This window comes from Prinia subflava, chromosome 9 (genome assembly GCF_021018805.1).
Source record: "Prinia subflava isolate CZ2003 ecotype Zambia chromosome 9, Cam_Psub_1.2, whole genome shotgun sequence".
Taxonomy (NCBI): domain Eukaryota; kingdom Metazoa; phylum Chordata; class Aves; order Passeriformes; family Cisticolidae; genus Prinia; species Prinia subflava.
This window is the reverse complement of record NC_086255.1, coordinates 31,153,560-31,175,518: the sequence shown is the minus strand read 5'-3', so window position 1 is coordinate 31,175,518 and position 21,959 is coordinate 31,153,560. Positions and strand designations below refer to the sequence as shown.

General features: G+C 45.4%; 1 protein-coding gene across 2 annotated transcripts in view; it reads right to left on the bottom strand.

Annotated features, from left to right (window-relative positions):
* Nucleotides 1-21,959, bottom strand: part of PCDH15 (protocadherin related 15) — a 640,425-nt gene that overhangs the window by 61,878 nt on the left and 556,588 nt on the right. For both annotated transcript variants that reach the window (XM_063406141.1, XM_063406139.1), the window contains 4 exons: nucleotides 16,684-16,824; nucleotides 14,368-14,480; nucleotides 2,710-2,819; nucleotides 1,382-1,522 (listed from right to left, as the gene is read on the bottom strand). In XM_063406141.1, coding sequence (XP_063262211.1) covers nucleotides 1,382-1,522; nucleotides 2,710-2,819; nucleotides 14,368-14,480; nucleotides 16,684-16,824 — 505 coding nt within the window. The remainder of the gene's footprint in view (nucleotides 1-1,381; nucleotides 1,523-2,709; nucleotides 2,820-14,367; nucleotides 14,481-16,683; nucleotides 16,825-21,959) is intronic.

Here is a 21,959-nt window from a genome sequence, read left to right as displayed (position 1 = left end):
CAAAACAATTCATCAGTTTGACCTCAGCAAAGCCCTCAGTTACATGTTAATTGTGCCCCATCTCCTCCCACTGCAGCTCATCAGCTCAGTGCCCTGAAAACCAAAAGCAGTGTTAAACCAGATTAGAATTCCTCAAAAAAACAAGAAAAAAAACAACAAAAACAAAACAAAACAAAAACAAAACAAAACAAAAAAAAAGCGCCGAGAAAATGGAAAGGAATTCATTGTAATAAATGCAGGAATCAAACCCAGAGACGAAGGGATCTCCATTATAAGTCATAAGTGATTCACCTGCCCAGACACCTCTAAAGTATTTTAAATATATACATTTATTAAATTCTTTAGCCATCCCTGCAGCAGAGTGCACATTCTAAGGAATATATACGTTGTAGACTCCTGGAGAACAAAAGGCACCCAGCTAGTGTTCTTTTAAGCTGGCCTGAAGTGAAATTCCTGTCATTATCAAGCATTCCTGGATAAAGGAGTTCAGCCATCACCTTTTTGGAATTGCTGCTCAATTGGAAGAGCTGCTCTAGTGCAGAGCGTGAGTCAGAAGGGGTAACAGAGGGAAGGACCTGCTGACTCTCTTGTGTCTTCAGACACATCAGAAAGGTTTGAAGAAGGCTGTGTGCTGCATGGAAGCCTGATCTGCTCCCTGGGTGTTCCTTGGCTGTATTTTAATGGCTGTAACCTTATCTGGATTTCTCCCAGGCACAGGGAGAAGCAGGCAGCTCTGCCTTTCTTTCCCCTGGCAGGTACATCCTCCACGGTGGCTAAACCAGCACAGGATCTCACCCTGCTCTTAACAAAGCCAAGCTCCTGGCCACTGATTAACCCTGACTGTGTCACACCCCACACACTCAATTCCTGCTCAAGGGAGAAGAAATATCCAGGATAATCCAAGCTCAAAATCCCAAAATCTCCTGCTAGGTTCTGTGGGTAGCATTGGAAAGAAACCCTGGTGAAGGTATTGGAAATGCCACCCCTGTACAGTGTCTCAGGCCATTCCCAAGATTTATGGCATGTACCCAAATATTTGAGCACCTTCAACTAACACAGAACCCCTGAATCCCAGAGTGGTTTGGGTTGTATGGGGAGACATCCAGTGCCACCCCTGCCATGGCCAGGGACACCTTCCACTGTCCCAGGCTGCTCCAAGCCCCAAAGTCCAACCTGGCCTTGGGCACTGCCAGGGATCCAGGGGCAGCCACAGCTGCCCTGGGCAAGCCAGGCTGAGAGATCCAAAACTCATTGTGGGCTGTACTCCCACCATTGCCATTACCCCCCTAAAACACAGTGCAAGGTCACTTTCAGCATTCTCAGCAAATACCAGCAATATCTGTGTAAAAAAGATGGGAAAGGAAGGATTTTTGGCACTTACTTTTGGAGGGAACCCGCAGGTTGGATCTCACCACCTGCAGGGAGTCTGCCTGCACTCGGAGCTCGTAACTTTGGACCCTTTCATAGTCCAGAGGCTTTTTCACAGAGATCACTCCCGTTCTGTTGTTAATGGCAAATGCATCTGGAAGCCAGCAAAAATACAGGAGTTTTATGAGATGCATAAACAGGGATTTTCAGTGCCCAAGGGTTTTATTTTGAGGATGACACAGTTCTCTGACACTGCCAAGCAAGTCATTCCCTCCCTGCCTCCTTCCCTCCCTCCCTCAGGCTTGGAAAACCCCATGCAGATCATCTCTGAAGATATTTTTAAGGAGCAGGGTGGCTGGATCTGCCCTGCTACTGGGATAACCAACCCAGCATCACAGAATCATGGAATAGCCTGAGCTGGAAGGGACTCAAAGGATCAGAGAAGGCAACTCCCTGCGCAGGACTTGAGTACAAATGGAAAGATGGGACAAGACAAAGAGCCCACTCCCACAAAAAGGAGGATGGGCTGGGGAGTTCTTTACATTCCTCCCAGAAATTCTGTGTTATTTTGTCCAGGTGGATCACAGAGAGTAACCCAGCAGGATGTTTTGTTTGGATAGCAGGCTCTAATCCAGTATTTGTTACAGCATGGCTGAGTCTATAATCCTTTAAACCAGATTTTTAAGCAAGTACAACTGCATCAAAGCCATTTATGTTTTTAGTTCAACGTGCCCTGGACTCACACTACATGTCATCCATGGGAATTTTCACATCAGTGAGAATTATTTTCTTATGACTTTGCTAATTAATCTGATCTTTAGCTTATCTCCAAAGGCCTGATAACAGTAGTTACAGAATTGTAGAATGGTTTGGGTGGAAAGAGGCCTCAAAGTCCATCCAGTGCCATCCCATCCCATGGGCAGGGACACCTTCCACTATCCCAGGCTGCTCCAAGCCCTGCCCAGCCTGGCCTTGGGCACTTCCAGGGATCCAGGGGCAGCCACAGCTGCTCTGGGCACCCTGTGCCAGGGCCTGCCCACCCTGCCAGGGAACAATTCCTGCCCAATATCCCATCTAAACTTCTCTGTTCCAGCTTTAAGCCATTCCCCCTTATTGTGTTCTCTATAAAAAGTCCCTCTCCAGGTTTCTTGTCGGTCCCTTCCAGCCCTGAATTCCCTCCTGCTTGTCCAGACAAGGTGGGATTTCACCTCGACGAGCTGAGAGCTCTTTTTCCCACCTTTCCTGCAGACCTCTGGTGCGCCCACCAGCCCCCCCATAACCACAAGACTGAAATCTGAATATCAGCATGAATATTGATGCCATTATTATGGTTGCACTCACCCTCTTCATTCCCTGACACGATGGAGTACACGACGGTCTGGTTCAAGGCGGCCGCGGTGACAACGGCCACCACCGTTCCCTTGGCGGCGCTTTCGCTCACGGGGGGAGGCCTGCGGAGGGGAACAGAGGGATTTGTGTCACACTCCTGAGCAGCAGAGCATCAGAACTTATCCCTCACGTTAGCATCTCCGCCGTCTGTTACTCTGCCAAAGGATCTGTTATTAGGGAGAATCGTGTTAAAAAGGAAAATGTTTAACCTCTGAAAATGCAAACGCCACTGAAAAACGCAATACACAAGGGGCGGCAACATAAAGATCTAATGATCCTTGGATCTGTGAAGTGGGAAAGCAGGGAATAATGGGGAGAAACAAGGAGCACCACAGCCTGATAAATTGGAAGTAAAAGACAAAATAGACCTTTTTCATATATATTTTATATAGATCTCTTCTATAATAGATCTTGAATGTATTCAAGTCTACTAAGAAAACTCAGTCATCTGTCAGAAAACCACACAGGAAAAGTCATTCATGGGTAAAATTCCATGCCTTAAACAGGAATCACTTTGGGGCCACCTCCACGGGAATTTCCGCTCTTCACAAAGATTCAAAAATTTTCCTGCCAACACATTTTGGTACTATAACCCAAGTTGCTTTTCAGGAAATGAACTGCAACCCGAGGCTACCCATCCACTGGGAGGGTGGGCAGGCCCTGGCACAGGGTGCCCAGAGCAGCTGTGGCTGGAATCCTGGAATCCTGGATCTCTGGAAGTGCCCAAGGCCAGGCTGGATGGGGCTTGGAGCAGCCTGGGATGGTGGAAGGGTCCCTGCCCATGGGATGGGGTGGCACTGGATGGGCTTTGAGGCCCTTTGAACCCAAACCATTCCTTGACTCTGTGCTGATGTCTTTAAAGCAGCAATCCAAACAATTTCAACAAGAAGTGAGAGGCTTGAGCTCATCTCAAATCCTCCTCCTCAGATTTTCCTCATGGCAAGCAATGGTTGAATTAATGCTTCAAACTCTTCAAAACAAATTCAAAAGGATTTTTTGACACTCATCCATGGATGTAGATGGGAGGTTTTTTAATGTATTATGCAGATATTTTCAATTTTTAAAAATTACATTCATTCGATAGATAACAGAATAAACACCAGATGAGGATCTGCTCGGAGAGGCTCCTGAGTCTGAGGATCAGTTGTGCACCGATTTTCAAAATTCTGGACAGAATCTACAGCTGTTTCTTTCCAGGGAATATCATGGAGGTATTTAGAGGACCAATTGTCACCTGGGGACGTGGCCCAGTGGTGGCCCTGGCAGCGTTGGGGGAACAGTTTGATTAAATGATCCCAGGGGTCTTCTCAGGCCTAAATAATTCTGTGATTCCGTGAATATTTTATCACTTCCCCCTTTCACCTTCCAGGTGGTTTTCAAATCCTCTGTGCCACACCACATTTTCCCATTCTAAGGGCAGGGAGTGGGCACAACCCCGAGGCTGCCAGAGTGCCAGGAGCTCTCAGGGACAGGATGGGATTGTTGGGATGTCTGTGCAGGGCCAGGAGCTGGGATCAATGATCCCTGTGTGTCCCTTACAACTCAGGATATTCCATGATTACATGAAAGTTGGAACCCCAGGACACAATCCCAAATATTGGACCCAAACCTCTCCCATCAAGAAGTGACCAATCTTCCCTTCAACTCTGCCTTGCAACCATTTCCTTTGTAATCAATATTGCTTTGAACTTCATAGAAAAATTTAGAGATAATGTACACATGGAATTAAGTTTTGGATCATGCAATATGACAGTGATCTCCTCTTTTTTTCACTGATGGAAAAATCCCCCTTTACTCAAACACATGTGCCCGGAGCAGATCCCTCTGCTCCCACAGTCCTGTGTCAGTGGCTGGAATAAAATTCCTTGTTGCTCCTTAATTTATTAACTTCTAAACCTATCACTATGAAAAGCTTTTTAATGTGCATTTTACCAATGCAAATGCTAATCTTAGGGATTAAAAAGCTGCCAAAAAGGCAGGGAAAGACAGGTGAAAAAAGCTGCCAAGATGGAGTTCTTTTGATGAGGTCAGAGAGGAAAATGCCCTTTTTATGCTGCATTATAGATGATGTTGTTTTCTTTGTCTTCTAAAGGGGTGAGAGTGGAACAAAAGCCCTACATTTAATTCCTAGCACAATTCCAGGGTATTTCTCCAGTGGGAATGACCTTATAGCTCCCTCTTCCAGTGCTGAATCCAATGGGTTGACAAATCAATAATAATTAGTGAGAGGTTTTGTGTTTCCTCTGGAGGGAGGGGGCAGAACAGGCCTCACCCCATCGTAATTCCACTGATTTCATTCCCTTCCTTTAATTCCAGGGACTGGGAACAACAGGAGCAATGCATCAGCTGGAGTAAAACACCCAGCTCCTCCCTTCAGAGCATTCCTCTGGATGGTGGAGAAGCAAAGCAGCAAAAGATGAGCATCCAACTTCCTACATCCTGCTCTTTATCTTGTGCTTCCAGCTCTAATAACCTTTCTAAGGGAATAAATTCCTTATTTTCCAGTGTTGAAATAACCAAGATGGAAAGTGGTGCTTTTTTTTGACATATTATTTGAAGGTGTTTTAGGGCACAGACAAAGGTGTTTTTATGCCAGAATTTTGCATCACTGGATGATAAAAGCTGGAATTTTTGTGGAAAGTGGAAAGCAGGAGAATCCAGCCCAAGCCACCCAGAAAAGGATTAGAAAACCCATGGGAGTGGAAGGGAAGGAATTTCTGTGAGCTCAACACCACTGAGGGGCAGGGAGGGTGAAGGGATTGGTTTGTCACTGTCACCAGGCGGGGTTGGTGTGTCACTGTCACCCAGGTGGGGTTGGTGTGTCACTGTCACCTGAATGGGGTTGGTGGGTCTCTGTCTCCCAGCCCAGTGCTGACTCCATGGAACCAGAATTTGCATCCCACATCAGTGGCAGCCTGCATTTGGGAAAATGTGTGTGACTTTCCCTTTGGAATCACTGCTTTAGAGTGATTTTCTGCTGGTATTTTATTTGGTTCGTAATAAAAATTTAATAAAAAATTAGCAAATGTGGTTATAAAGTAAATTTTTTATACAGCAGGTACTGAAGCAGGATTTGCCATGGAAAAATTAGGGAGTGAGTTACCAGGTGATTACAGGAGAAGGATCCTTTTTTTGCCTACTTTTCCTTCTTTTAGTAGTGCTGATTGCATTTTATTAAATTCCTTTACTTCTTTCTATCAAATGAAAAGGAAACGAGACTTTTAGGAATTATTTTTCAATGAAATGTGCTGGTGAGAGGTTTCCTGGGGAAGAGGAAAGCACAGGGAGCCAGATCCTGGCAGGGAATCTGTGCTTGGAAAGGCTGAGGGTCAGAGCTCCCAATGCCGTGTTAATGAAATGTAGGAATAAATCACTCTGGGGGTATGGTATGGAACTGAAATTACCCATAATTTTAGTATTAGACCCCACTGGCATCCAGCAATGTGTTATCCTTCCAACCACGTTATCCTTGGAATTTATCCCATCAGTCTCACCAATCCAAGTGTGTGACTGTGCCCTACGTTGTGCATGGTGGGAATTTACCCCCCTCCTTTTTTACCTTCTGCAGAATCCTGACAGGGATAATCCTCCCTTCATAGCCTCAGGTTTAATTTGGGAAGATTGGGGGGATAACGTGAACACAGAGAGATCAGGAGAGCAACACCTGACATTTGGGTTAAAACACAACAGGTTAAGAGAGGATCCCCGGAGCAATGTCCAGACTCCCTCGTCAATTGTTTTGGAGATAAATACCATGGGAAGGTCAGAGTGCCTCCAGTCAATTTGGGAATTGAGACAGAAAGGCAGGATATCAAGTCCAGGAAGGAATATGTGACACTCTGAAGATGAACTGCTTGATTAATAGATCTAATTAAGATAAAAATATTCTTTTCCAGAAAAGAAAAAAAATCATTGCCTGGAACAAGCAAGTTCAGGTAGATACTAGGAAAGCAAAAGCTTGATAAATTGATGGATTAATGCACTAAAACATGTATAAAACTTGATAAAATGATGGTTTATTGGTCTAAAATGTGGCAGGTCTATCTCTTTTTGAGCAAGCACAGGAAGCCACGGTAGTTTTCATGTGCTGGTGAAGGGATTAGCTGCCATGGAGATGATGGAATTCCAGACTGGTTTCAGTTGGAAGGGATCCTCAAAACCCATCCAGTGCCACCCCTGCCATGGCAGGGACACCTTCCACTGCCCCAGGCTGCTCCAAGCCCCAAAGTCCAGCCTGGCCTTGGGCACTGCCAGGGATGCAGGGGCAGCCACAGCTGCTCTGGGCACTCTCACCACCCTAAGAATAAAAATACCCTCAATGCAAATCAAGTTGAGGTGAACAATGTAATTAAACAGTACCAAAACTTAACTTCTGAGGGTTTTTATGGACCTCCATAAATTAAAATATAAATATATAAAAATATTTTGTATTATAATATTCGGTATAAATAGATATAAAATATAAAGTCCACACAGTAGAGGCAACTGATGTGGCTCTTATGGAGTCCATTCACATTCCACTATTAAGCCTCAGCTCTAAACCAATTTTCCAAATTATTATTGGGTTTGCTGGCTTGAAATTTAATTTTTTATTAAATCTCGTGTTCATGCTTTTGGAGATAGACAAGTTTCATGGTGAATTTAAAGCATATTGGCTATCAGGCAAATTGAAAAAGGGCTGCGAATGATGTGTTTAGCACAGAGAAAAAGAAGAAGTTGAAAAGTAGAGAGGAAAAGTTAAAATTTCATTTGGACACTTCCAGTAGTTGGGCCCTGCAATGTATTTGAGACATGCTGTCCCTTTCCCACTCTGATCAGGACACAGATAATTAAGATATAGCAAATGCAGAGGAGGGTTTTTTGGGGGTATTTTTTTTATTATTTATTTTCAGGTTTTTTGTGTACAAATAATGTATTTTAATCCTGTTCTTTGTGGTTGCTTTGTTTATTTTCTGAGGGACAAACCCATTCTGTGGTTTCATACTCAGAGGAATCAGTGAGGTCTCTCCTGGTCTCCATCCCATCCTGGATGCTCCCAAGATACCATTTATTATTACTGGAAAAGTTAAAGTGAGTCAAAGGGCCTAAATGCTACATTGCTGTGATAGTCATGGAAAAAATGCTGTGGAAATGGATGAAACAGTGGTCTGGGAATGGATTAAAGTTGTCATGGCCAAAGGGTGGTTGTGTGGAGAAGGAAAGACTAAAACTCTGGATATATCTGAGATGGGATGGGGATTAAAGTGGATATTAATTGTGGTTTATCTCTAAGATTTGTGGTGGATTATCATTTATTGGAAGGGACCTTCTTGCATCCAGGGATGGGATGGATGTGGATCCTGGGCATGTGAGATGTGGGAAGGAATCAGAAATCACACATTTGAGAAGGTGGTGAGTTCAGAAGTTCAGAGGAACCATTTCAGTGAAGATGTTTGAAATATTTCAAAACAATTCCAGGGCAGGGAAGGGAGCTGGGGAAGGGGCTGGAGCCCCAGGAGAGGCTGAGGGAGCTGGGAAAGGGCTGAGCCTGGAGAAAAGGAGGCTCAGGGGGGACCTTGTGGCTCTGCACAGCTCCTGACAGGAGGGGACAGCCAGGGGGGGTCGGGCTGTGCTCGCAGGGAACAGGGACAGGACAAGGGCAAACGGCCTCAGGCTGGGCCAGGGGAGGCTCAGCTTGGGCAGCAGCAGGAATTTGTGCATGGAAAGGGAGCTCAGGCCTTGGCAGGGGCTGCCCAGGGAGGGTTGGAGTGCCCATGGCTGGAGGTGTGGCTGGTGGCACTTGGGGACATGGTTAGTGGTGAGCAGGGTGATGCTGTTTGATGGTTGGACTTGATGATCACGAGGTCTTTTCTGATGTGAGATGAAAATTCCAAATATATGTTGGAAGCTCCAGCATAAGCGCAAGGAAAACATTCCAAAATGCTGCAACTAGAAGGTTGCCTGTGGTCTTCCCTCAATAAAATGTAAATTCTATCCTAGTAAAGGTGGGAAAAGCAGTGATAGGACCTGGGAAAAGGATGATCCAAATGGATGCTCTAAATCCACCAGCATTAAGCAAAACATTTTGAAGGGCAAAACACTTTTGAGGGACAAAAATAGCCCCCTGTGGACTCTGACAAGAAAGGGAAAATGATTCCTGAGGGGAAAAATGATCCCTAATAGGGGAAAATCCCAGAGAGCTCTGCTAGGAGGGGAAAAGGGAAACTTCAGTAATCAGGAGTTTAAAGAAATTCAGCTCAGGAGCAGCCTGATGGGAAAGCATCTAAGGTGGAATTGATATCCTGGCAGTGTCCAAGGCCAGGCTGGACAGGGCTTGGAGCAGCCTGGGATAATGGAAGGTGGGATTTAAAATCCCTTCCAGCCAAAACCATTCCAGAGTTCTCTGATTCATGAAGGCCTCAACCAATCAGAGATATTGTGAACCATGGAACATGCCAAGTTGGAAAAGACCACTCTTTGCAATCCCTGAGCTCCAACTCAGAGCACTGTGGAGGCTTTTTCCACCTTTCTGAAGGAAGCAGCAAATTACAGAGATTCCAGCCATGGAATGCCACCCTCTACCTTCACTGTCACTGTGCAGCGTTCCCCATTCCCAAGGAGGAAAACTGTCTGAGTGAACAGCAGGGAACCAGGGAACTGGGGAAAATCTCTTGGAATAGTTGACTCTTGATACAGCTCCATGATTTTGTTGTGTGAAATCCTTTGCTTGGATGGTGTTTGACTCCAATATTGAAGGATTTAATTGGGTGGAAGACATGAGAACGTCTCTTCCACCGAGGGAGAGCGAGCTCCACGTGTCCCCAGACCTCCCTTTTTAGGCAAAACACATTTTCACAGCAGTGCTGGTGCTGGGAGAGAAATAAAACTAAATAAAATTCCACACTACATTTACACCGAGTTATAGCCTGGAATTCACAGCTTCCCATATTTCCCCATAAAACTTCGGATTGCTGGGCAACTGGACACATCTTTTCCAACAGGCTGGGGAGCTGTAATGCAACACTAACAGAAGCTGTAAGTTTGCAAAATTCCCCATTTTCCCTGTTCTGGAATGACTGAACACCTGGTTAATGTGCCCACAGGCACTAATTAGGAAGCAATGACGCTGCTCCCGGTTCCCATTCCATTCCCTGCTCCAGCAGCACTTTGCTACGAGCAATGACCTTCCCCTTGCAGAGGATGTGGAATTTATTAATTAACACCACACCAAAAAGACCCCAAATCCCTTTCAGCTTTTACTGTTTTAAATTGAGGACGTGCTCATAAAAAGGACAGGCTTGCTAAAAATACCTCTTTGTATTCATCTGAGGTTCCAGTTACATCTGGTCTCCGCTGTTTCGTAGCGCTACTAATTAATATCTGTTAATTAAGAAATGAAAGTGCTGCCATAAGTTTTTGTGAAGTAATGGAAACTTCTGGATTGAATGCTTGATCCAGAGGTGATCTGGGCAAAGTCAGGACAAAAGAAAGAAGAGCTTGGGAAAGGGGCTCTGTGTGGCAGATTTGATTTTCTCAAAAAATTGATTTATTTGGTTGATAGGGTTTTAACCTTCTTTTTTGGGCTGTCCAGAGGAGCTGTGGCTGGAAGTATCCAAAGGATGCTGGACAGGGCCTGGAGCAGCCTGGGACAGTGGAAGGTGTCCCTGCCCATAGCAGGGGTGGAATGAGATGAACTTCAAGGTCCTGCCTGACCCAAACCACTCTGGAATTCCATGGCTCTTTATCCAGAGACCATTTTCCTGGCACAGAGCAGGATGAGATTAAAGCCAGCATTTAAAACTTTAATAAATTGTGTGGACTGTCTCCCCCAGTTTGGGGCGGGGATGTAGAAAGTCACCCTGTCCCCACCCACCCACTCTCCAGGCTCTCCAGGCTGTGACACGGGCTGGAGACACTGGAATTGTCCATGTCTTCTGTCAGTTCTGTAGAAAACCTGTGGAATGCAGCTGACAGCCAGCACCCTGAGGGAGATGTGGTGACAAAAGCAGCATCAGCCGTGTCCTTCCCTGGCACCAAAGGTCAGCTGGGCTCTGGGATGGCCCAGCCATCTCCAATTAGAACTCCACATGCTCCACCACTTTGATTCTTTGGGATTTTTGCCTCTTTTCTCCACGCTGTGTTTTTGTGGAACAATGCCTGGCTCGGAAAACGCTTTGTTTGTCAGGCACTGCTGCCATCAGCTCTCTCCGAGTCATCCTCAACATCCACGGCAGGGACAGACAAGGACCCACACTGCTACTGCAGTTCAGCTCCTGGCTCCAGAGGGAAGCTCCAGCTGGAGCACTGGGACCACCCAGGGCTGACCATGGAGCTGTTAGGGCTGGAAAAGCCCTCAAAGGCCATCGTGTCCAACTGGGAACCCAGCAGAGCCCTGTTCCCTGCTAACCACGTCCCCAGGTGCCATCCACACCTGCTTGGAGCTCTCCCAAGGATGGTGACTCCACCCTTGCCCTGGGCAGCCCCTGCCAAGGCCTGAGCTCCCTTTCCATGCACAAATTCCTGCTGCTGGCCAAGCTGAGCCTCCCCTGGCCCAGCCTGAGGCCGTTTGCCCTTGTCCTGTCCCTGTTCCCTGGGAGCACAGCCCGACCTCCTTGGCTCCAGCCTTTTTCCAGGCACTTGAGGAGAGTGAGGAGATTGCCATGCTGCTGCTCCGCTTCTAAGAGGGAGGGAACGCTGGGGTGAGCAACATCCCAAATCCCACCTGGCCTCCTCTTACCAGTCCCTCCAGAGGAGCCAAGAATGCAGAAGTTCCCCTCTGATGGACTTCAGGGTGGATCTCTTGCAGTCATTAGGAAGGAACTATATTTTATCCCCCACTTATCGTAAATCAACTGCTCCATTCTGTATTTTCTGGATCTCAGAGCCCTCAGCTGCCCTTTGCTGTTTGATATGGAGAGCACAGCAGCCTTCAGAAGTCTCCAGAATAATTTACAATCCAAACAAAGAAGGTGGGGGGGAAAAGAGACCAATTAATGTGCCCCAAATGATGCAATAATGCGGAGGGAGAGCCAGTGAATAAATATCAATCTGGCTCCATCTGCTTGACTGGTGTCTCCTCTGGAAGTCACTCTGAGACACGGATAATGATCAATCAAAGTCTCCCTGGGTGTGAAGAGGGCTCCAAGCAGTGCTGGTGTTCCTCTGGCAGAGCTGCCAGGCTCTGCAGCTCAGCTCAGAGTGGCACTTCCATCTCCCTTTCTGCTCATGCCATCTGCTCTCTCTCTCTATTTTGTATTTATTTTTGATTTTGTAGCGCAGGCTGCAGCTGTATTCTGTAAAACTGTTCAACTGTGACCTTTCCCTAAATACACAGGAAGGAAGTTTGTAAACCAGCTCGAGAACAGCGCTGGAATCATCCAGATTATGGTAATTAGACAAGCAAAGATCAATACTAATCCACTCTAAAGCCACTAATTCTCAATCCATCTGAAACTCAAGCACCCACATCCAGCAATTTTTCGTTTTGCAAGGGGCAGCATTGCTCTGTGCTGACTTTCACCCTAGAGGCATCCTGTGTCACTGGAAAATGAGGTCCTGTGACACCTGCCAGTTCCAGCTTGCATCACTGTCAACAAACCAAACACAAGGCACAGCTTGAAGAGTGTGACAGTCCCTGAAAACCTTGGGAATCAACACCAGTCCTGCTCCCGAATGTTTGAGAGTCTCAGAGCTGAATCAGAAACTTCTGGGGTTGCTTTAATTTCATTTTTTGACATTGAGGAAAATAAATAATTGCTTTTGCTGTCCCCAGAAGATTTTAAGAGCTTCTTAACACTGTGCAAAGAATTTCCCAGGAATGGAGCTGTGCTTTGGAAAGGGAAACCAGGCTGTCCAGATAATCCTGAAGAGTTCACAGGGACACAAAGATAACCTGGGTTATTCAGGTGTTATCAAGAAGTATTATGGGCTACAAGTCAATTTTTACTGCCAGAGTTCTTTGCTGTAGTGAAAAAACATTCCCAGCTCCTGGGATAGCACTGGAGCTCAGGAATTTCACAGTCCCAGAGCGGTTTGGGTGGAAAGGACCTTAAATCCCATCCATTCCCACGCATCCATGGGCAGGGACACCTTCCACTGTCCCAGGCTGCTCCAAGCCCCAAAGTCCAGCCTGGCCTTGGGCACTGCCAGGGATCCAGGGGCAGCCACAGCTGCTCTGGGCACCCTGTGCCAGGGCCTGCCCACCCTGCCAGGGAACAATTCCTGCCCAATCTCCCATCCAGCCCTGCCCTCTGGCAGTGGGAAGCCATTCCCTGTGCCCTGGCACTCCAGTTCCTGATGCAGGGTCCCTCTGCAGCTTCCCTGGATCCCTTCAGGCCCTGGAAGGAGCTGTGAGGTCTCCACATGCCCGTCCCTTCTCTGGGCAGAGCAGCCCCAGCTCTCCCAGCCTGGCTGCATTGGGAAGATGCTCCAGTTCCCTCAACAATTTCTGGTCCCTCTCTGGACTTGCTCCACTGCAAGTTTGCTCCAGCAGACACCAGCCTGCCCTGATCTGAAATTCCAGTCACAAATGGACATGTTTTTATTTGCTACATTACCCAAAGTGATGCAGCAAACACTGCACACCTCTGGAGATACCTAAGGAACTGCAGGGAGCAGCAGGAACAATTTCTCTCTCGAGAAAAAATCCTTCAGCAAAGGATTATTATTAAATGCAAAGTTTGTAATTTTGCACTGGTGCTTCAGATTTCACATTTATTCAAAGTTAAATACAAAATGAGAGGAGAGGTATGTTTTTGCTATCTTTCACATTTTTAGGTGAGAAATAAGCCAATACTCCAATCACGAGGACAAACAGAGTGCAGATAATGAATTTTTGTCTAAACTAGCTAAGCAAGCCCATCCTTTAGGGCTTACTGAAGACAATTTATGTTCAATTTCTGCTTTATGATTCCCTGCTGTCCTTGGATTTGGAAATATCTGTACAAACCCCACTACATTGTGCTGCTGATTATGTCACTACAGTGGCACAGAGAGAACACATTGCAACTTCTTGATATCTTGAAGCTGCTTGCCTTGATCTTATCACTTCCTATTATTACACAGATGCCAAATGCATGAACACATTCTCTATTAAAAAATTTAATAAACTAATCAGCCTGTGCCCCACTTTTTTGTTTACTTTTAATCAATTTTAAGATGCTGAGGTCGATGATATTGGATTGTCAGAGGGTAAGTTTATGAAATCACGTCTCTGTGGTGATTATAACCATCACCTGCACTTCTAATATTGAGGAGGTCAAGTCTGAGTTCCCTCATGCCTCACACAAATGGATGAAAAAAAATGCCTCAAAAAAATGGTGTAGATGTTCAAAACACATTCCAGGAAACTTAACCTAGAGGCCTGGTGATCCCAGTCCCAATTCCAGGGCAGGAAATTTCTTTATGCAAATGATTGATATCTTCAACAACCTCTGAGGGGAAAATTTCAAGGAAACCTTCCCTCACCATCACCATCAGCCCAAATCTTTCCAGCTGGTGACAAACTGCTCAGACAGTAAAATTCCACCACAACAGAGTATTTTGGTAGCTCTATTTCAGACTGGCCTTCAAGCAGGACTTTATTTTGACTTTAAAAATGCCAGTTTTAGGGAGAAAGAATGAACTCTTTACCTGTACTCGTCCTGTGTGAAGCGTGGGATGACTGAGGGCTGCAGCACCGCAATTTCCACCGTGGTGGTGTTGAACTTCACCGGGTCCCCATCATCGTAGGCAATGACCACCAGCTACAAAGAACACAGAAAATCAGGCTCTGGCTACGCAAAAGAACATTTTTCATCCCCACTTCCAGCAGTTCGGGAAGTCTAAAAAACCAGGCGTGATTTTCTTTTGCTGCAAGTCACACATTGTGTAAGAACACGACATGGAGGGAAAAGGTGACAGCCATCCTCAGGTTGAACCTCTGCTGGAAAATTTACAGAAACGGGGTAAATTGGAGGGATTTCTTCCTGGAAAGGGTTGTTAAACATTGGAATGGGCTGCCCAGGGAGGTGTGGAGTCTCCATCTCTGGAGGTGTCTGAGAAACCGCTGGGATGCACTGGCGGGGATGGGTGACAGGCTGGACTCGGTGATCCTGGAGGGCTTTTCCAACCTCAGTGATTCTGGGATTCTGTAACTCCCAATAAAACAAACAGGAAAACCCTGGGTGAGAATTATCTGTTGCTGACATTAATACTTAGAACCAAGGGCTCATGTTAGATCTCATGTTAGAACAAACAAATTAACATTACTTCTCAGCCCCCTCCAAAAAGTCCTGTGCAGAAAAGAGATGCTCTAAGCTGAAACATGGACAAGACCAAATGGTCTTTTCTTAAATGAGGTCTGTTATAAATATTTTGATTTTTAAAAATCTTTTCTCTATTTGTTGATTTAATATCTATTTGTTGATTTAATCCGTGATTTTTGTGCTGGCACAAGCAGGTTCATCTGTTTGTAGCTTTCACATGAAATCTTTTTGCAGAAGGATGTAACTCCAGCCCACTGAAGAAGGATCAATGGGCATTTTTCCAATTTTCTCCCTTAATTTTTCCTTATTTCTGGAGGTTGCTACATGAGTCTGGTCTGCACCTCATTCTAGCAGAGCACTTTTGACACATTTCTGCCAGTCCAAGCTATTCCACAATAATGCTTTTTTTTTTTCCAGCCAGTATATCAGGAAAGTCACCAGTGCAAGATATAATTGCAGAAATCATCCAGATGTTAAATAGTGACTGGAAAAATTCCCAGAGGATTCAGCAGCAGACACAAGCCCAGTGGTCTCGAAGCAAATACCAGCTCCAACTGTTCCCATCACCAATTTCTGGAGTCTTCTCTGTGTTTTTTTCCTAACAATCCACATTTTCTGAAAAGCAATTCTTTATTGGATGTCCCATTTACTGCCCTGATATGAAGCAGTGTGGGATAGATCCCAGTTTTGGAAAACAGCTCCACAAAATAAGTGCTAAGGAGTAAAAACAACAAGTGCAGCAACAGAAAAGTTCCACTCTGGTGATATTAAGCAAGAGAAACCCTCTTCTCCTTTGGGCTTTATTATATTAATTAGAAACATAAAAGGACTTTAATTAGCAGTGTCCTAAACCAGGGACTGCTCCAGCTCAAGTAGCCCTTGATGGGACACTCAGGAGGGGAAAATAGTGGACACCTTTATTCCTCATAATGGAAAGTGTGCAAATAAACCTCTCTTTAACTCTCATTTCAGAAATAAATAACTGAAAGAAGAAAAAAACACCTTAATGACTGTAAGGAAGTTTCCAAGTTTCCAAGTAGGGAAAAGGCATCAAACTCAAGATACTGTGGATATTATTTTTTGACACACTTCTATTTTCATTTTTTTACTACCCCCTCCCTTCATGGATCTTAAAGAGCAGGTGTTCTACTGATTTAGGTTAAAATCTTACCTTAATACACATTAATTCACTCCAAACTCTTTAGGACCAGTGACAGCCAAATGGGAATTTAGGTTTCCTTGAAATCAATGTTTTTACATTAAAACACTTGTGAACAGGAACTCCTGAACTGCCCAGCTATGCAGTAACTTCATTTACAAGATATCTGGCTCCTCTTACAAAGTTCTCCCCACATTCTCCCCAAAAGCCCTGCTGAAAGTGAACTTGGGAAAAATGAGGGTTCCCCAAGCTGCCTCCCTGTTTTCCTCACCCTCCCAACACATCCATTCAAGACATTCCTGAAATCACAATGGCACAAAAGACACACCAGGAGAAAAAACAAAGAAACAAAGGAACGAACAGAATTGAAATTTTGTGATGGAAATCCAGTGAAAGGCTGGATTTGATCGGGGAGGTCTTTTCCCACCTCAGTGATTCTGGGACTTTTCTGTGCAATAGAGAAAACCAAAGGAGAACCACGATGGCAAAAGGAATCCCAGCAAAGTCAGGGGACATTTCCTGGCCCTGCAGCTGAGTTTGTACCTTGAACACTGTGCTGGGCTCCTCATTGAGGTTCACTCGGGTGACGACGCGTCCAGAGTTCTCCTCCACGTCAAAAATGCTGGCACTGTAGGGAAACTGGACAACATCCACCTTGTAGCGGACCAGACTCGCTGGGGTGCCCTGCAATGAAGCAAAGAAGCAAATTGGGATTTTTTTTTGGTTTTTATACAACTCCTGAAGCATTAAAATGCAATATTGGTAAGGCTGTCATGAGCAAAACTTGCTGTTTGTCTTCCTCAAACCTGAGCAACGCGTTCAATCCCCCCAAAATGCCTTCCATGACACCTGAGAAAGAAGGAAGGAAAACGACCAGAAGTTTGGAAAGAAAAGGGCTGAACCTCCACCTATTTAACCCAAAAATATTTTATAAAAACTGAAATTTCTAAACAGAAGATTGACATGGCTTAAGGCTAGTTAAAATACCTTTCAAAAATATTTTGATTTTGTATAAATCTCATTGAAAGTTTAAGAAACTTATCAGTGGTTAAAGAAAATGCCATTTTGCAGATGGATTTTAAGCAGTCCCATTAGGAACACTCCCCACGGTTCAGACACTGCTTTGGGGGCAGGGACTGAGCCCAGGCAGCCCCTGGGTGTGTCACAAAGTGTCTGAAACACCAAAGAAAAAGGGGGATCAGAAGCAGCATTGCCAGAGGGTTGAAGAGAGGAATTTTTCCCATCAGTATCTCAGCATTTTCTAATTGGAGGCTACTCACCCATTTAACAGTTTTACCACCACCTGCCTAAAAATTAACAATTATTGGAAGGATGTAGTTTCTTGGGGTACCCATTATTTTCCAACAATCCCATTTTCCAAAATCACCTCAGGGGTCATTATATCCATCAGCGCAGTGCTCTCAAGGCCAGCACTGACCCATGTCCCCAAGTGCCACCAGCCACATCTTTACTGAACACCCCCAGCCATGGGCACTCCAACCCTCCCTGGGCAGCCCCTGCCAAGGCCTGAGCTCCCTTTCCATGCACAAATTCCTGCTGCTGCCCAAGCTGAGCCTCCCCTGGCCCAGCCTGAGGCCGTTTGCCCTTGTCCTGTCCCTGTTCCCTGGGAGCACAGCCCGACCCCCCCTGGCTGTCCCCTCCTGTCAGGAGCTGTGCAGAGCCACAAGGTCCCCCCTGAGCCTCCTTTTCTCCAGGCTCAGCCCTTTCCCAGCTCCCTCAGCCTCTCCTGGGGCTCCAGCCCCTTCCCCAGCTCCCTTCCCTGCCCTGGACACGCTCCAGCCCCTCCAGGGCTCTCTGGCCAGGACAAGCCCAGAACAGACCCCAGGATTTGAGGTGCCAGCACAGGGGATGGGCACTGCCCTGGGCCTGCTGGCATCCAATAAATGATGAAGATTGTCCTTAGCCCACTTCTCACTGCTGATACATTTATGGAGACATTTTTTATTATCTTTTATGGCTGTAGCCAGAGAAGTTCCAGCTGGGCTTTGGCCCTTTATCTTCCCACAAGCTCCAGGGAACTGGATCTCCTGGATGTTTTCTCTCTGCATCTCCTGTAGGGTTTTGTCTCTGCAGGGTTTCATTTCCAGCAGACACCTGGTAGGCTGAAGTCCCTCATGAGAACCAGGGTTTGCAATGGGAAGACTTCTCCCAGCTCCTTGTAGGATGTCTCATCTGCCTCTTCATCCATGCTGGGGGCTCTAGGACAGATTCCCTCTGATCCTCTTGGCACACTAATGTCTAAATAATGATTTTGCAGCATGCCAAAATCTGGATATGCAGAGATTTGGGACATTTTACAAAATTCCTACTAAATTATTTGCTAAATATATTTTGGACTAGATTCAGACAAACACTTCTGTCCTAGCAACAGCATGATTTCATTTTCTGAAAGTCTCTGAGTCTCGAGCTCAGATCAGGCTTTGACCTTTACATTGTGTTTAAACAGCCAAAACATCATTAATGGTGCATTGCTGATTTTCACCTGTATTCAATATCGTGCTTTGTGGGAATATATTCCATGTCCCATGCCAGCCACAAACTACAGGGAAACAGAACATTTCCTCCTGTAAACAGCAGTGGAAATGGCTACAGAAGTGGTTTGAGCTCACTAAATGCTATCAGAGTTTTGCTGATCCAACAGAAGTCATTTGAGTGTTGCCCCTTGGAGCTCTCCAAGGAATTCCAGCCTGGACAGGGTTTATGAGGCTGTCAGCAGTTTTAGTCATCCCAGCTGGGTCTGCCAGGCATGTTTGAGTGGTTAGCAAATTAATAAATGACTGTGTTCATAGTTAAAAGCACTTCACACGTGCTAGAGAGGGCAAATCCGAGAAAAAGCGAGAAATTTCTGGGATCACGGCACAGCAGAGTTCATTATCAACTTTCCCCCTGGCATTGCTTGCTTCACTCATTTTTCTTCAGTGTTATCATTAAGAGCAAATTACCTGCTGCAATCCAGCCTATTTGGGCTCAGAGTAATGGCCTTAAACTTGCTTGGAAGACTAAGAGCCCTCATCATCATTAAAGCTCCTCACACCAGGTAATTTGTGATTAAATAAACAAAAAAAGCTCATCAGGTTATTGTTGTTGCTGATGTGATTATCAAGTATACTTTGCTTGTGTCACTTCGGAAAAATAACAAAATCAGGATTTACTTTTTATTTATGATATTTTGGCACTGATGTAATTAGAAAAATCTCCAGAGAGATTTCCCAGGGAAATCTGTTTAGAAGTGAGTTTTAATTAGCTGAAATATTAATCATCTTTTGCCTCTGTTCTAAATTAATTTAGATGCATTATTATGTCTGCAGCAAAACTTGAATCTAGCTGATAATATTCCCAAATAAACCACAGAGCAAGGATTGTGCTTGGCAGGAATCACATTAATTCTCTCCAACCAAAGTTTCCCTGAGACTCAGGACTAACATGAGACTTAAAAAAAGTTCACCCAGCTCCAATTATTTCTTCCACAGCTGCACAATTCCGTAAGATTCCATTAGCTCGGGGGAAATGCCATTTATTTCTGACACAGGTGACAGCTACAAACATGTCCCCAGTATTGGTGAGGCTGCCCCTGGAAAAGGGGCACACACATGCACTGTCCAGATAACTCCCAGCAGGAAAACTGTAATGGGATAAAGCCAGGGAAAACGGGGAAAAGGGAAACGCCACCATTGTTGGAGCTTTTCATGTGTGTTACTGCAAGCAAACCAAGAGGAAGCCCGGAATTGTTACTTCCACTCTGCAGGGAAGGAAGGCTGGAGCACCTCTGCTAGGAAGACAGGAGGAGACAATAGGGAATGTCCACCCTGGAGAAGAGAAGGCTCCAGGGAGACTTTAGAGCTTCTTCCAGCACCTAAAGGGGCTCCAGGAGAGCTGGAGAGGGACTGGGGACAAGGGCTGGAGGGACAGGACACAGGGAATGGCTTCCACTGCCAGAGGGCAGGGCTGGATGGGATATTGGGCAGGAATTGTTCCCTGGAAGGGTGGGCAGGCCCTGGCACAGGGTGCCCAGAGCAGCTGTGGCTGCCCCTGCATCCCTGGCAGTGCCCAAGGCCAGGCTGGACTTTGGGGCTTGGAGCAGCCTTGGACAGTGGAAGGTGTCCCTGCCCATGGCAGGGGTGGCACTGGATGGGCTTTAAGCTCCCTCCCAACCCAAACCACTCTGGGATTCAAACTGGTAACAGACAAAAAAACCCCTAGAATTTCTTAGCCCAGGAAAGAATGGGGGGAAAATGGATTTCACTTCCACTGGAAGTTGACAGGTGAAGACTCCAGGTGAGCCTGGAGTTTACCCCTAAGTATGGAATGGCAGCATCATGAACACAGAGTTATTTCCCAGGTCTCTCTCCGTATATTATCTCCATGTATAGATTTCAACTCAAATATGAATAATTTTTATAATAAGGAGTTCAATAAAGAAAGTTTTGTAAAACTAGTTCTATCAAAAAAATTAGAAATGGTGCTAAACCCCCCAGATTTACAGGTCTTTGTAACTTCCACAAAGCAGCCATGGAAGATGGGATTGCCCAGAGCAGGTGGATGAGTTTGGTGGCTCTTACACCAGCTCACAGTTGTGAATGGTGCACTCGTGTCAATTCACCCTAATTTCATTCGTATAAACCCTAAAATTTGAAGGATTTTGCTCTTTAGTAGGTAACTCAACAAGAGGGCCTGAAATTCTGAATCGCTAAAGCTGGAAATTTTGTATTTTTAATTGTCACAAGCTGAACACAAAAATAACCCATCAACTTTTAAAGCCTTGAGATAAAATTATTTGAAGAACAACTGGAATTTGCAGCATGTGTCCCATATGGTAATCTCCAGCAGCCACTGAAATTCCACAGGAAGAGCTTTTAAAAGATCAAGGTCTGGCCCACCTGAAAATGGTTTTACCTCTAATTAAAATGCAGTGAAATCTTTAATTAAATATCTCATAGCCTCTTAATTTTAGTGAGTGCATGGAAGACAATAAGGACAATTACTCCCAATTTGACAAAAGGGCTCCACTGAAGGAAAGCCTCAGGAGGCGTTAGGAGAACGGATAAAGCATTAAATGGGATGTTGTGGAGCTCTGGAAGCTGGCTGCTCATTAAAATTAGTGTTCTGCATCTGTTTCTATTAACATTTCCAATCAAAAAAAAAAGGCAGGATATGGAGGGGAATTGCCCATGGCAGAAATATCCCAGCTTTCACAGTGATAACCCGTATCAAAAAAGGGATAGACAGGAAAACAAACACTTCTTTTTATGTCAGTCCTGGGAATTGCCTCTCATAAATAAACTGAGCATTTATCAAGCAGCTCCTGGTGCTCTCCTGCCCACACTTCTAGAGGATTAAGAGCTTTGAGACCACTCAGAACCATTTTTTCATCTGTCATTGCCAGGCCACTTCAGTGAGGCATAAAATGTTCACCAGGGAGAAAACTCTCCTTGTCTACAAGGGATTAACCCAACACTAATCCAGGCTGACCATTTCTTCAGCTACACAGGATGATCTAAATGCCCAAAAAAGAGATGGTTGGCAGGAGGTGCTGGCTGGGACACTGGAGACTGTGCCAGCAACATCCAGGAGTGCAGGTGACTGAGCCAGGTACTGGCCTTGCCCAGGATTTGGAATCATTCCCTGGAAAGGCTGGGAAATACATAAGAGGACCCAAATCTGAAAACATTTGTGTTAACTAAAGCAGAGCAGGACTTGAAAGGAAGTATTTTCATAGAGGTGCTTCTCCCCCTTTACTCTGCTCAGGTGAGAGCCCACCTGGAATTCTGTGCACAGTTCTGGTGCCTCCAGCACAGGAG